The sequence below is a fragment of the Calidris pugnax genome, unplaced genomic scaffold, assembly GCF_001431845.1.
Source record: "Calidris pugnax isolate Ruff unplaced genomic scaffold, ASM143184v1 scaffold215, whole genome shotgun sequence".
NCBI classification, from domain to species: Eukaryota; Metazoa; Chordata; class Aves; order Charadriiformes; family Scolopacidae; genus Calidris; species Calidris pugnax.
In genome coordinates, this window is record NW_015090997.1 from 295,967 (window position 1) to 308,476 (window position 12,510).

The 12,510-nt window shown below is 52.3% G+C and overlaps 2 protein-coding genes across 2 annotated transcripts in view; both read left to right on the plus strand.

Moving 5' to 3' along the window:
* RAB29 (RAB29, member RAS oncogene family) overlaps window positions 1–8,799 on the plus strand; it is a 9,453-nt gene extending 654 nt beyond the window's left edge. Inside the window, exons 2-5 of the mRNA XM_014955475.1 lie at window positions 1,558–1,629; window positions 4,314–4,495; window positions 5,642–5,763; window positions 6,444–8,799. Of these exons, the coding sequence (XP_014810961.1) occupies window positions 1,558–1,629; window positions 4,314–4,495; window positions 5,642–5,763; window positions 6,444–6,561 (494 nt within the window). The 3' untranslated portion in view covers window positions 6,562–8,799. The remainder of the gene's footprint in view (window positions 1–1,557; window positions 1,630–4,313; window positions 4,496–5,641; window positions 5,764–6,443) is intronic.
* A 3,514-nt stretch (window positions 8,800–12,313) lies between these two features.
* The window catches only part of NUCKS1 (nuclear casein kinase and cyclin-dependent kinase substrate 1), a 22,468-nt gene continuing 22,271 nt past the window's right edge, over window positions 12,314–12,510 (plus strand). The window contains exon 1 of the mRNA XM_014955404.1: window positions 12,314–12,375. Within this exon, the coding sequence (XP_014810890.1) occupies window positions 12,314–12,375 (62 nt within the window). The remainder of the gene's footprint in view (window positions 12,376–12,510) is intronic.

A 12,510-nucleotide genomic window follows, 5' to 3' on the forward strand; every position in this document is an offset into this window, starting at 1 on the left:
CAAGGATCTAAAGGGTGGGTTGAAGGAGGATGGAGCCAGACTCTTTCCAGTGGTTCCCAGTGACAGGACAAGGGGCAACGGGCACAAGCTGGACCATGGGAAGTTCCACTCGGATGTGAGGAAGAACTTGTTTGGGGTGAGGGTGGCAGAGCCCTGGCAGAGGCTGCCCAGGGAGGGTGTGGAGTCCCCTTCTCTGGAGATCTTCAGGCCCCACCTGGATGCTCCTGAGTGATGTGCTCTGGGCAGCCCTGCTTTGGCAGGGGAGTTGGGCTGGATGATCTCTAGAAGGTCCCTTCCAGCTCCAACAATTCCGTGACTCCACGAAAAGGGTGACTGACGCACCTGAAGCAGAGCAGGGTATGTAATTATATGAAGTAGCAGGATCACTCTTGCTACAGGGTGCCAGGGCTTTACTCAGCAAATCTCCTTGAGGACCCAAAATAGTTGTGTCACAAAAAGGGTGACTGACGCACTTGAAGCAGAGCAGGATACGTAATTATATGAAGTAGCAAGATCACTCTTGCTACAGGGTGCCAGGGCTTTACTCAGCAAATCTCCTTGAGGACCCAAAATAGTTGTGGGGCAGAGCATGGCTGTTTAAACCTTCTCATTGAGGAGTGGAGGGGGAATAGATGCTGAAAAGCCACATCCCACTGGGCAGGACGCTTGGGCTGTGCCCGCACTGTCCCTCCCAGCAGTAAGAGCTCCAGATGGCTTTCTTTTCCCTTTTACTTCTTTTTTTTTTAATTCATTCCTGGTTTTGGTGAGTTCCAGCCCTGTTTGAGCGGGGCTGCCAGCCTGGCGGGACAGTTTCCCCCCCGCAGTGAAAGCCTGATGCATCCTAATTTGGGAAAAAGGCAGCGTTTCCCTTTGTGCTCCTCCCAGGGGGTGGGGGGGGTGGGAGGTGCTGGGTGAGGGGGTCACAGACCCCCACATTCCGGTGGCTGAACGGCTCGGGCAGCACAGAGACATGCAGCAGCAGCAAATCCAGCATTTTCCTGGCCTCTAGAGTCAATGCAATAAGGTTTCCAGTATCTTTTATTTGCCCGTGGTTATTCAGGGGTTTGTGCAGGAGGAATTCTTACTCCTGGCCATTTTAATTTCTGCTTCCTTAGCTCTCGGTTGGCGTCACCGGTGCCGGTGTCCCAGCTCCAGGGATGAGGAAGGGGTGTCGGAGCTGCCAGTGGGGAGTTGTGCAGGGGATGGTTACAGACACCCCGGGGGCCAGGATTCTGAAAAGCCCCGTGATTTGGGGGAGCAGAGTCCACCCAGCGCTGCGTTTGCTGGAGAAATTCCACCTTCCTGCCCTCCTTCCCAAAGAGCTGCCGAGCAGCCAGGATGGGCTCTGCCAGACGGGGAGGAATGAGGCTCCTTCCTTGTGTTAATTAACTCTCTAATCTAAAGTTGAGGAAGGGACAAGCCCAGCGTCCCATCCAGGGGAGGGACGAGATGTCGATGCCTCTGCAGGGAAACGGTGAGAGGCTGTGGAGGAACAAGCCCCACGGTGCAGAATGCCACTAATGAGGTTTCCTTTCTTTGTTTTGGGGGATTTTCTAGTGGATTTTGCTCTGAAGGTGGTCCAGTGGTCAGAATCGGAGACGGTACGACTGCAGCTCTGGGACATCGCAGGTACGGTCACGCGAAGCTGCTCAGGAGCAGAATTTAAAGCTCTCAATGGCTTGGCCCTTTTTCTTTTTTTCCCTTTCTCTCTTTCAATAGGAGCCTGATACAAAAATAAATCCTAAAAGCCTGTGGATCCAAGGGACAGGACTGTGCTGGGTTGCAGTGCTGTCTCTAGTTTGCAGTAGCAATTTAAATATTCAATCAAAAGCCCATCTGCAGAGAACACAGCAGCGCAGATGAGAAACCCTATTGAGCCTTTTTTTTTTTGTTATTTCAAAGCCAGAACAGAGCAAACGGGGAAACAGGCTGATTTACAGCTGGATATGGCACTTCTCAGCTCCGAGTTTTCTGTTAAAGTCATAATTTCTGGCCTGATCCTTGGGTCTGAGCCTGGAGCAGCTCCACTGACCTCGTGCTGCCGGAGTCGGGAGTGGGGACGGGGAGTTGTGAGCGGAGCTGGTGGATCCCTCTGGAGCCATGGTGGGAAGAGGCTGGAGCGTGTCTAGGGGAGAGCCACCAAGCTGGGGAGGGGTCTGGAGAACAAGTCCTACGAGGAGAGGCTGAGGGACCTCAGTATGTTCAGTGTGGAGAAGAGGAGGCTGAGGGGAGCCCTCATTGCCCTCTACAACTCCCTGAAAGGAGGGCGTAGAGAGGTGGGGGTTGGCCTCTTCTCCCAAGGGAATAATGACAGGAGCAGAGGAAATGGTCTGAAGTTGGGGCAGAGGAGGTTTAGATTAGATCTTGGGAAGAATGACTTTCCTGAGAGGGTGGTCAGGCCCTGGAACAGCCTGCCCAGGGAGGGGGTGGAGTCACCATCCCTGGAGGTATTTAAGAAACGTGTAGACTTGGCACTTCAGGGCATGCTCTAGTGCCTGAGATTGTTGGGTTGGGTTTTTTGTGTGTGTGTGGTTGGACTCAATGATCTCAAAGGTCCCTTCCAACCATGAAGAAGATTCTGTGGAGATTCTGTGAAGGTGACCATGGGTGCCCCCGAGGTGGCCGGGAGCGGGGCACGCTCCAGGGGACAGCATTAGGTGTGATGAGGAGGAGTGAGGAGCACCTATTCCCATGGACAATGGGGGTTCCTGCGTGTCCCCAGCAGCAGCAGAGCCAGGACAGGCCCGAGCAGCAGCGTCTCGAAAATGGCACCTCTGGATCTAGAGGGGGGAGGACAAACGGGGCTGTGGTTTCCTCCGGTTTCGCTGCTCAGAGACGCGCGACTGGAATCCTTATAAAGAGAAGAGGAAGGAGAAGTTTGCAGCGAGAGGGTTGCAGCAAGAAACTGATTTCAGTTTCGGTCCCGAAAAGGCGTTTAAGATTCGGAAAGCGGAGGGGCCGCGCTGGTCACGGTGCTCTGGCCGTGCCCCCAGCAGCTGAGGACACCGGGACCCACAGTCCCTGCCGCGTGGCCTCCCTCCTGGGAGGGCTGCAGAGATGGCCAGAATCACACAGAATCACAGAATCACATGGAAGGGACCTCTGGAGATCATCCAGTCCAAGTCCCTGCCGCGTGGCCTCCCACCTCAGAGGGCTGCAGAGGTGGCCAGAATCACACAGAATCACAGAATAATCACATGGAAGGGACCTCTGGAGATCATCCAGTCCAACCCCCTGCCAGAGCAGGTCCACCCAGAGCAGGTCCCACAGGAACGTGTCCAGGTGGGTTTGAATGTCTCCAGAGAAGGAGACTCCACCACCTCCCTGGGCAGCCTCTGCCAGGGCTCTGCCACCCTCACAGCAAAGAAGTTCCTCCTCATGTTGAGGTGGAGCTTCTTATACTCAAGTTTGTGCCCATTTCCTCTTGTCCTGTCACTAGGAAGGTTTTGCCCACTGGGCTAGAAGGTTTGAGGTGACTCAAAGTGCTTGGAGCTCGATGGCTTCAGTGCGAGAAGCTCCGGGGCTGCAGGAGAGCCCACAGTGAAATCCCTCCGGTGTCAGAGTTTTGCCCACTGGGCAAGAAGGTTTGAGGTGACTCAAAGCGCTCAGAGCTCGATGGCTTCAGCGCAAGAAGCTCCGGGGCTGCAGGGGAGCCCACAGTGAAATCCCTCCGGTGTCAGAAATCCTGTTTTTCCCCTGCTTCTGACCCCGTGGGATGCAATGAGAAGGCTCCGTGGTGTGTCCCCATCCACACGGGTGCCATCAAACCACCCAGCTGGATAGTGGGTGCAGGTCTGGGTAGCAGAGGCAGGCCACAGGGTGTAAGAAGCAGACACAGCAGATGAGAGTTGTGATGGTTTCTGTTAGTACTGATTTTTCCTCCCCGAACAGCCCGGGCTGGGACACTGTCCCCACAGCAGCACGAGGCCATGCTGGTGGCATGGTTCCTGCTGGTGGTGGTGGCCAGGCCACCCTGCTGCTGGTGAGACTCTGCTGGGGATGGGGTGAACATGTGGTCGGGGACACTAAATTTAAATGGTTACACGGGGAGTAATGCAGGTGTTTCTGGGACATCCGAGTGTCTGGGCCAGGATTCAGAGCTGCCCAGTTTGTCCCAGTTCTGTGGCTGCATCCTGAGGTACTCCAGTAGGACACATCTCAATGCCCGTATTTCCTCATTATTTAAGTGGAGATTGTTAATGTGAGCTGAGAAAATGATGTACCGTGATAAACATGTTATTTGCATGAACAAAGCTAAAAATGGTGACTCTGGGGCGGGGGGGTTATTGATTTTTTCCCTTTTCACCCCCCAGGGCAGGAACGCTTCACATCCATGACCCGGCTCTACTACCGGGAGGCGTCAGCCTGCATCATCATGTTTGATGTCACCAACGTCAGCACCTTCACCAACAGCCAGAAGTGGAAACAGGATCTGGACAGCAAACTCCTGCTGCCCGACGGGAGCTCCGTCCCGTGCCTGCTGCTGGCAAACAAGGTGAGCAGCTCCAGAGGGGACATCTGTGTCTCCATGTGTGTCCGGGGGATTTCAAACTGGAAGGAGACCCCTTCAGCGTGAAGCCTTGCCCAGAGTTGTCCCATAGCCTGTGGCCTTTTTAATCCTTTCCTTAACTCTTGAATTTTCTTTCTCTAGCAAGGATTGTCCTTAGCAGGACACCAGTAGGATGCATTGCACCAGTAGGATGCAATGCGTGGGTGGCACCACGGAGATGTTCCCAACTGGGATTTTGGTGCCTTCTCTGTGCTGTCAGAGCTCAAGTTCTGTAGCCCCAGGATTATAAAGCTTTTCTTTTTCAGTCTCTAACTTGCAGTAGCCCGGGAAGGTCGGGGATGACGCTGCAGGTAAAGTTTCTGTTCGGAGGAGCCGGAGGGAGTTACTTTTCCTTTGGATGCAGGGTCAAGTTTCACCCTGTAGATGGGCTGCTCTCTTTTAAAGCTTTGTTTTTCTTTCATTTAAAAGCTTCCTTTCTGCTCTTCGTGTGCCAGCGTTGGCTCAGCGGCCCCTTCCAGGTGCAGTTTGAGACTTGCCTCCGATTGAGAGAGCCTAAAACTGGAGATGACTCACAAAACGTGGTGGGTGGGCAGGAGGGTGCCTTTTTTTTTCCCCATTTCTCCACGAATAACGCTCTTTCCCCAAATACCTGTTTTTAGGTGTCCATTTTTCCAGCATCAGGGGGAATCTGTGAGTGTATGTGCTGCAACCACCCTGGTACAAGCTCCTGTGGGGCAGCTTCTGCCTCATCCCATGTCCTCTGGGCATCAGCAGAGCTGCCTTGGTGTCACCACGCCGGGGTCTTGGCCAGGGGCTGGGCAGGTTCTGGATGGGTGACAAGGGTTCCTTGTCCTGCTCTGCCTGAACCTCCATTCCAGACGTGCTTGGCTGAGGTGGGGCAGCATCTCAGATGAGATAAATGGGTTGCTGTTTGCAACATCCCATTAAGAACCCGTGCCCTGAGAGCTCTCTCTATCAGCTCATCATCTTGGGAGATGGGAAGGGCTGAGCCTCCTGCCTGCTGCCTGCCTGCACCCGGGCAGTAAATGGCTGGGGTGGGGGAAAAAGTCCCCCTCCCAGCTTAAAAATTAAAAGGCTAAACTTAAAATGACCCGATTCTTTGCTTTGCAGTGCGACCTTTCCCCGTGGGCAGTGACAAGAGACGAAGTGGATCGGTTCAGCAAAGAAAATGGCTTTTCTGGCTGGGTGGAGACGTCTGTCAAGGACAACAAGAATATTAACGAGGCCATGAGGTAGGCACGGTGACGGGTGACACATCTCAGAGTTAATTCCCTCTTTCAGACACGGCCTGTCTTTGGGGTGAGGGGAGATGCTGTCAGTGAGTGACAAATGGCAGCAATAACACGCAAGTGAATCTCCCGAAGGGAAACTGAATTCCGAAAAGGTCAGAAGTTTTTCTCCCCTTGGTTGAGCTCTGGACATGTTTTTGGAAACAGAAATTCTTTCAACAACACCAGGGATGCTTTTTCTGGCCTCTACCAGGAGGATGGGATTTCTTCTGCAAAGACATTAGAAATTCTTTTGTGGTGCATCAGTCCTTTGATGGAGAATTTGGCCTTTTCTGGAAGGTTTTGGGCTGGGTATTCACAGCTGATGTCAAGGCTGGGCAGTTTGTACCCCAGCAGCTGGTTGCTGTGTCCCAGTCCTAAACTGGACCGAGGTGAGGTGGTTGCAGGAGGTGTTGGTGGTTACTGGTCACTGCGGAGTCTCCTGATGCTGCTGTTGGCAGAGCTTTGGGGTTCCTCAACCTGATTATTTAGTTTTTAAAGTTCTGGAGTTCTGTGTCCCTCTAGAATGAACTGCTGTTTCTTTTCTGTCCTGCTGAAAAACTGTGTGGCCCAGTGCTGCTGCTTTAAAAGAGTAAACAAAACAAAACAAACCCCAAACAAACTCACATGTGTTTGTCTTCCAGAGTCCTGATTGAAAAGATGATGTCCTCCTCCACCGGTGATGGAAGTTCCTCTGCTCCCGGGAGTGGGGATTACATTAACATCAAAGAGACATCCCCACCAGGCTGGGCTTGCTGTTAGATGCACTGACCACCCCTGCTGCAGTGATGGCGTTTTATTATTACTATTATTATTACCATTTTTTTTCCTAAACTGGCCATTGCTGGGGTTTTGGGTTGGTTTTTTTGGGTTTTTTTTACATGATGATGAACTGTCTTGTGTTTAGCCCGTATTCGTTCTCAGCAGAGCGTTGCTGCGACGACTTGGAGTGAGGAGCAGAAAGAGGAGAGGAGGGAGAAGATTCCTCTTTCTCCCAGCGTAGCAGCAACCAGGAGCTCCGGTCTGTGGTCAAGCACAGGGCTTGGATTCCTTTTTTTGTTTTTTTTTTGTTAAATTTTGAGCACTTCATCCTCTGGCACGTGATAGCCCGTCTCAGGCAGGGCGAAGGATGTCGACGGTGTATTTTTGATGTTGTTGCACATTTTCTTCCCCACCACCTGCACCCACCACGCACAGAGGCACCGGCACAAAGCGGTTCCCTTGGGGGCAGGCAGCGTCCTGGTGGTTGGTGTCTGTGGATTCCCCACGTGGGATTACAGCAAACCCGTGATTTGTGTCCTCCTAGATGAAGGAGGTGTTTTTAACGAGGTGTTTTTCACATCCTTCGTGCTCTGGAGCTCCAGACCTCTGCTGACACGTCCTGCAGAGACCAGCACACCTCACCACTGCTCTCCCTCTCCTGACTGTATGAACCCAGCGGTGGATTAGTGAGATGTCCCACCTACCCAGACCTCTAAAATCACTGCTGTGGATTTGAGACGTGGTGGGGCACAGCCCTTGCTTTCCTGTACGCTGGCTGGGGGGGCTTGACAGCAGAGACCTCAAGTTTTTGTCAAGAATTGCCCATTTGCTTCTGTTTATTCCTTGCTCCCCCTCTCTGTAGCACAACCCTATGTGTTCTGTCCCGCTGCCGCGTTGTGAGGGAGCCGGATGAGGAACAGGTTGTAAACTCCTTTGTAGGATGGAACAACGGGTCCTTTTCACTTTTAGAGCACCCCGTGTCCTCCCATCTCCAATAGCTTTGCAATTGCCCATGAATTGCCTTCCCACAATGATCCCGAGGTGGTGGGTGAGTTTGGGGACGGTTCAGGAAAGTTGGGCTGGGAGAGCAACCCCCCCCCCGGGTTTGGGTGGTGCCAGGGGGGATGGGGAGGAGAAGGATTTGAGGACAAAAGCGAATGAAAAGAACCACTCCCCGCTTGCCTTTCGATGCCTGCTTTCCCCAGGTGCTGCTTGTTGAGAACAGTCCCTGCCAACAACAACAACGAAGGGGTGAAAGCACACGAGGTAATTATCTCAGAAGAGTTAATAGGAAGCTGAGTCTCAGGCTGGAGTTACAGGGTTTAGGATTTGAACAAGCTTTCAACAATATTTTTCCCTCCTCTAGTAGTTTAGTCTGAAAACAGGGCTATAAATTGGTTTGTCCTGATTCTTGCTGAATTGGGGCTGCTTTTCTCTGGCAAAGTCTTCCTTTGGGCTGCCTTTTCTCACATTATACAATCTGTGGATGGAGAAGGGGGTAAGAAGGGGAACTGGTCGCCCTCACTGAGCACAACAAATTCTGAGCTGTCGTTCCCTGCAGTTGGGAAGGATTGATAAGTCAACAGGAAGGGCTACGAGATTTAGAACCGAGTTTTGTGTTCCACTTTTTAAATTAAAAAGCTAAAATGTGTGGGCTAGGATTCTGTTGTGCAAATACATTGCCAAAATTGGTTTTATAGGTGCTTAAATATCACCTTTGGAGTCACTGTAGAAACACGTGAAACGTGCAGAACTAGTTAGTGAGAAAATTGAACTTTGTTGAATTTTACTTCCTAATCATTGTGTTAAAGAAAATTTTTTTAAATCCTATAAATATTTCCAGTTCTTTATGGGAGAAGGGTCCAAGTTTTTAAGGATCTTTCACGAAACCATTAAGATTCATCTGTTATTTATTGATTTCTGGGTGTGCCCCTCAAAGCCTTCCAGCAAAGAGGTCAAGTGTTGGAACTCCTTATGGGTGGAGAAGCCGAGGCAGGGGCTGCAAATCTCTGCCCAGGACCAAAAAACTACCCCGCTCTGTAAGAGCTCAGCACTGAAAGGAAAATGCCTTAATTCCTCTTTCCATGGCCTCTTTCCTGGGCCATGCATCTCGCAGGGAAAGCATCTTTCTACCTTTTGCATGTCCCAGTGCCTCTCTGGTGTCTGGACCTCTTCTTCTGGACCTCTGGTTTTATTTTTCATAAGTGCCTCTTGGAATAAAACAAAAATCCAAAGGAAGATCTTTGGACATTTTTCTTCTCTTATAGATAATTTCTGTTCTGCCCAGTGGTTTCCAGTACCGGGGTGTGCCCTGGGTGTTATTTTTTTCCCTGCTGTTTGTTAATATCTTCATAGACACAGGAGACAAGTGTCAAAACCCGTTGCTGGAGATGGGTATAAAACCCCCACCAGGCAGGAAAACGACTTCACTCTGCAGGTGTGTGTATGTTTTTTCAGAGCTTGCTCTGCGCCACACGAGGTGCTTAAAAAAGCAAAACCCCCAACATCTTGATTTGAGTCCTGGTAAAACAAACTGACTCAAAAGCCCCATCTCAACTGGGCCAGGAGGGAGTGAAATGGGTCGTGCCCAGCTTGTGCTGGCAGGAATAATTCTTGTTTTTTAAAAGAACTGAAAGGGAAAAGGCGACTTCAGTGAAGCACATTCTCAGAAATATTTTAAACAAAGATAAGTCTTGTTCAGGCAGATCGATAAAAACTTGAATTTTCCAAATCTGACTCAGAAAAAGCCTCGTCTTTATTATGATGCTTCACTGGTGCCTTCGTCAGGAATGACCTGGTTTGGAAACGAAGGTGTTTCATCAAGCGAAGATTTTCCCTCCTGCGGTGCCTGCTTTGACTTGGTACTTTTGTGTGACTCTGGGCCAACTATTTCTCTCTTGAAGGTACCTATTTCACTCTTCCACGTGGGGTTGGTGGTGTTCCTCATTCCTGTAATTTCAATTTGTGGTTATGGGACTCAAAACCACCAGCAGTGTAAGGGTGCAGTTTGGATGCTGGTGACAGCACACTATGGGTCCACTTAGCTGGAAATTTCTTTTACTGCAGTAGAATTTGAAAGCATGAAATCAGAAATAAGTCAACAATATCAAAACTTTGCCTTTTTTTATTTTTATTTTTTTTAAAATCGCTTGCAGTTACGCAGAAGTATTTTAGAGACAGGGTTCTGATCACTGTGAAGGTGCAGTATTACCATGTTACTTAGAAGAAGCTGCCGGGAGGTTTTCTCCCCATCAATCAGTAACTAATGCACTATTGCAAAAGTTGGAAATAAAAGTTTGATGTTGCTTGTGTAGTCGCTGCTGTTGTTGTTGTTGTTTTCCTCTCTCGACAGCCCGAACAAAGGGGGTTCACGAGTTCAAACTGGAACCAGTCTCGCTGTGGGTAATGGGGGGGGGGTGTGGGTATAAAACACGAGCTGCCCTGCGCTGCCAGCAACACAAATTAGATCCTTTTCACCGAAACATCCTCCTGTCTCAATTATGGGAGTCGCACTGACCCACAAGCAGGATGTGAGCAGGCAAAACTTTCGCATCCCTGAGTCAGTCCTAGCGGCTTTTAATCCAATATACCCAGCTAAGAGGAGGAAGAAAAGAATTCCTTGATGTGGTGGTTTGTTAATACGCCTTCCTCCTTATGGCTCATTAATTCCCAGAGGGTATTTTGGGGCTGGCTACGCGGGCCGGCAGTTGCTCTGAATGCCCCTCTTTCTTCCCCCATCAGCTTGATTTTCATGAGTATTGACTTGCACGAAGGACAGGGCACATCTGAATTGATCAGAAAAATGGCAGTCATTCCAAAGGAGACAAATTAAGCTCGAGCAAGGCATTAAATGAACTCAAATTACTCCTATAATTAGGTAAAAGCTGACCATACTTGTGTTGTCAAACACAAATAACCCACTATATAAAAAAAAATAATATGTTTTTAAGTACTGTCTTTAATAAAACTGAGGAATGAGTCGCTCTGAAGATTCATGTGCAAAGCAAAAGGGACTTGCTGTTGCAGAAGCTGCCATTTTAATGGACTGTGGAATACATTTTCTTTTTCCACAGCAAAAGAAGCTCCTTTGCTAAACAAAATGAGTAATTTGGGGTTTCTAAGGAATTCAAAGTCTAAGGAACCCCAAATCTTCCCTGGACTTTGCATGAGTTGTGCATTTTCTTTATATCTGTTGACTAGTACAGAGAAAAGTGGTGGTGGTAATGAAATCAGTAGTGACCATTGGAGAATCATAGACTAGAATCACAGAATGGTTAGAGTTGGAAGCAGACTAGAACCACAGAATGGTTAGAGTTGGAAGGGACCTTAAAGATCATTGAGTTCCAACTCCCCTGCCCTGGGCAGGGACACCTCCCACCAGACCAGGTTGCTCCAAGCCCCCTCCAACCTGCCCTTGAACCCCTCCAGGGATGGGGCAGCCACAGCTTCTCTGGCCAACCTGGGCCAGGCTCTCACCACCCTCACAGCAAACAAGTTCTTCCATAAATCTCATCTCAATCTCCCCTCTTCCAGTGTCAAACCCTTCTCCCTTGTCCTACAGCTCCCCTCCCTGATCCAGAGTCCCTCCCCATCTCTCCTGGAGCCCCTTGAGGGACTGGAAGGGGCTCTAAGGTCTCCCCGGAGCCTTCTCTTCTCCAGGCTGAACCCCTCCAACTCTCTCAGCCCCCCCTCCCAGCAGAGGGGCTCCAGCCCTTGGAGCATCTCCGTGGCCTCCTCTGGCCCCGCTCCAACAGGTCCATGTCCTTCTGGTGGTGATGGCCCCTAAAGCTGGGGGCAGTAAAATAAGAAAATCAATTAATAAATAGACTTTTAATGAACAGAATTCATTCTCTGCATTTCACACCAAATCTTTGTAATGAAAAAAGCAGCTACGTGCTGTAAAAATCTGAAAGTACGTAGGTTTAGGGTAAACCCCATCGCACGGCGTACTCTGACCTGGCGGGGGGCTCACCTCGGGGCACGGAGGTGCGGCTGGAGCCCCGGTGTCGGAGCACGAAGGGCTGAGGCAGAGGATGCGGTGGGTGCTCCCGGGACCCGGCGTGACCCCGCCGGCGGGGGACAACCACCGAGCCCTCCCGGGTTGTGTATTCCCCCCGGGCAGGCGGGCCCTGAATGGCAGCACGCTTCCATGACAAAGGGGCTGCCGCAGGAGGCGGGGATCCCCCCTCCCGGGCCCTAACCTCCCTTCCTAAGCCCCGGCGGGCCCGGCAGGCCCGACCCCTCCACCGGCGGCTCTCCCCTGAGGGGAGCCGGCGGGGCCCTGTAGGCCCCACGCGTGGGCCGGGCCCTGAGGCCGCGGGGCAGCCGCGGGTGGGCATGGCGTGTGGAGCGGGACGGGCACGGCGGGGCCCTCGACGTTCCCCCGGGGCCGCTGCGAGGCGGCGCGGCGCTTCCCCGCCTTTTCCCTCCAAAACCACGCCGGGCCCCGCGCGGCGAATCTGCGGGTCGGGCCCTGCCGACCCCCTCTCCCCGCCCCGGCTCTATGCAGCCTCGGAGGAAAAATCCAGAGCAGGTCCCGGCGGTGCCGGGACGGTGCCGGTGGGGCGGGATGGGGCGGCCGCGGCGCCGGGGGATGAAAGCGGCGGGAGGCGGTGGCGAATCTGCCGGCGGCGCGGCGGGCCCGCTCTGCCGCTCACAGCAGCTTGAGCGTGTGGGGCGTCCTCGCCCCCCTCCCCTCCCCGCGGGGAGAGAGTGGGCAGGGTCTGCCCGCCGTGATGGTTCGAACGAGCCAATGAGAAGCAGCCGCCCGCCCGCCTCCGCCAATGAGCGGAGGGAGGAGGTGGTGCCAGCGGGGTAGGCTGCACCGCCCCCCGCTCGCATCCTCTCGGCGGTGCGAACGCGACCATTTTGCGGGGGGGATCGGCGAGCGGCGGCGACCGCGGCGGCGGCGGAGCGGTGACCGGGGGCGGGGGGCGCCGCGGGGCCCAG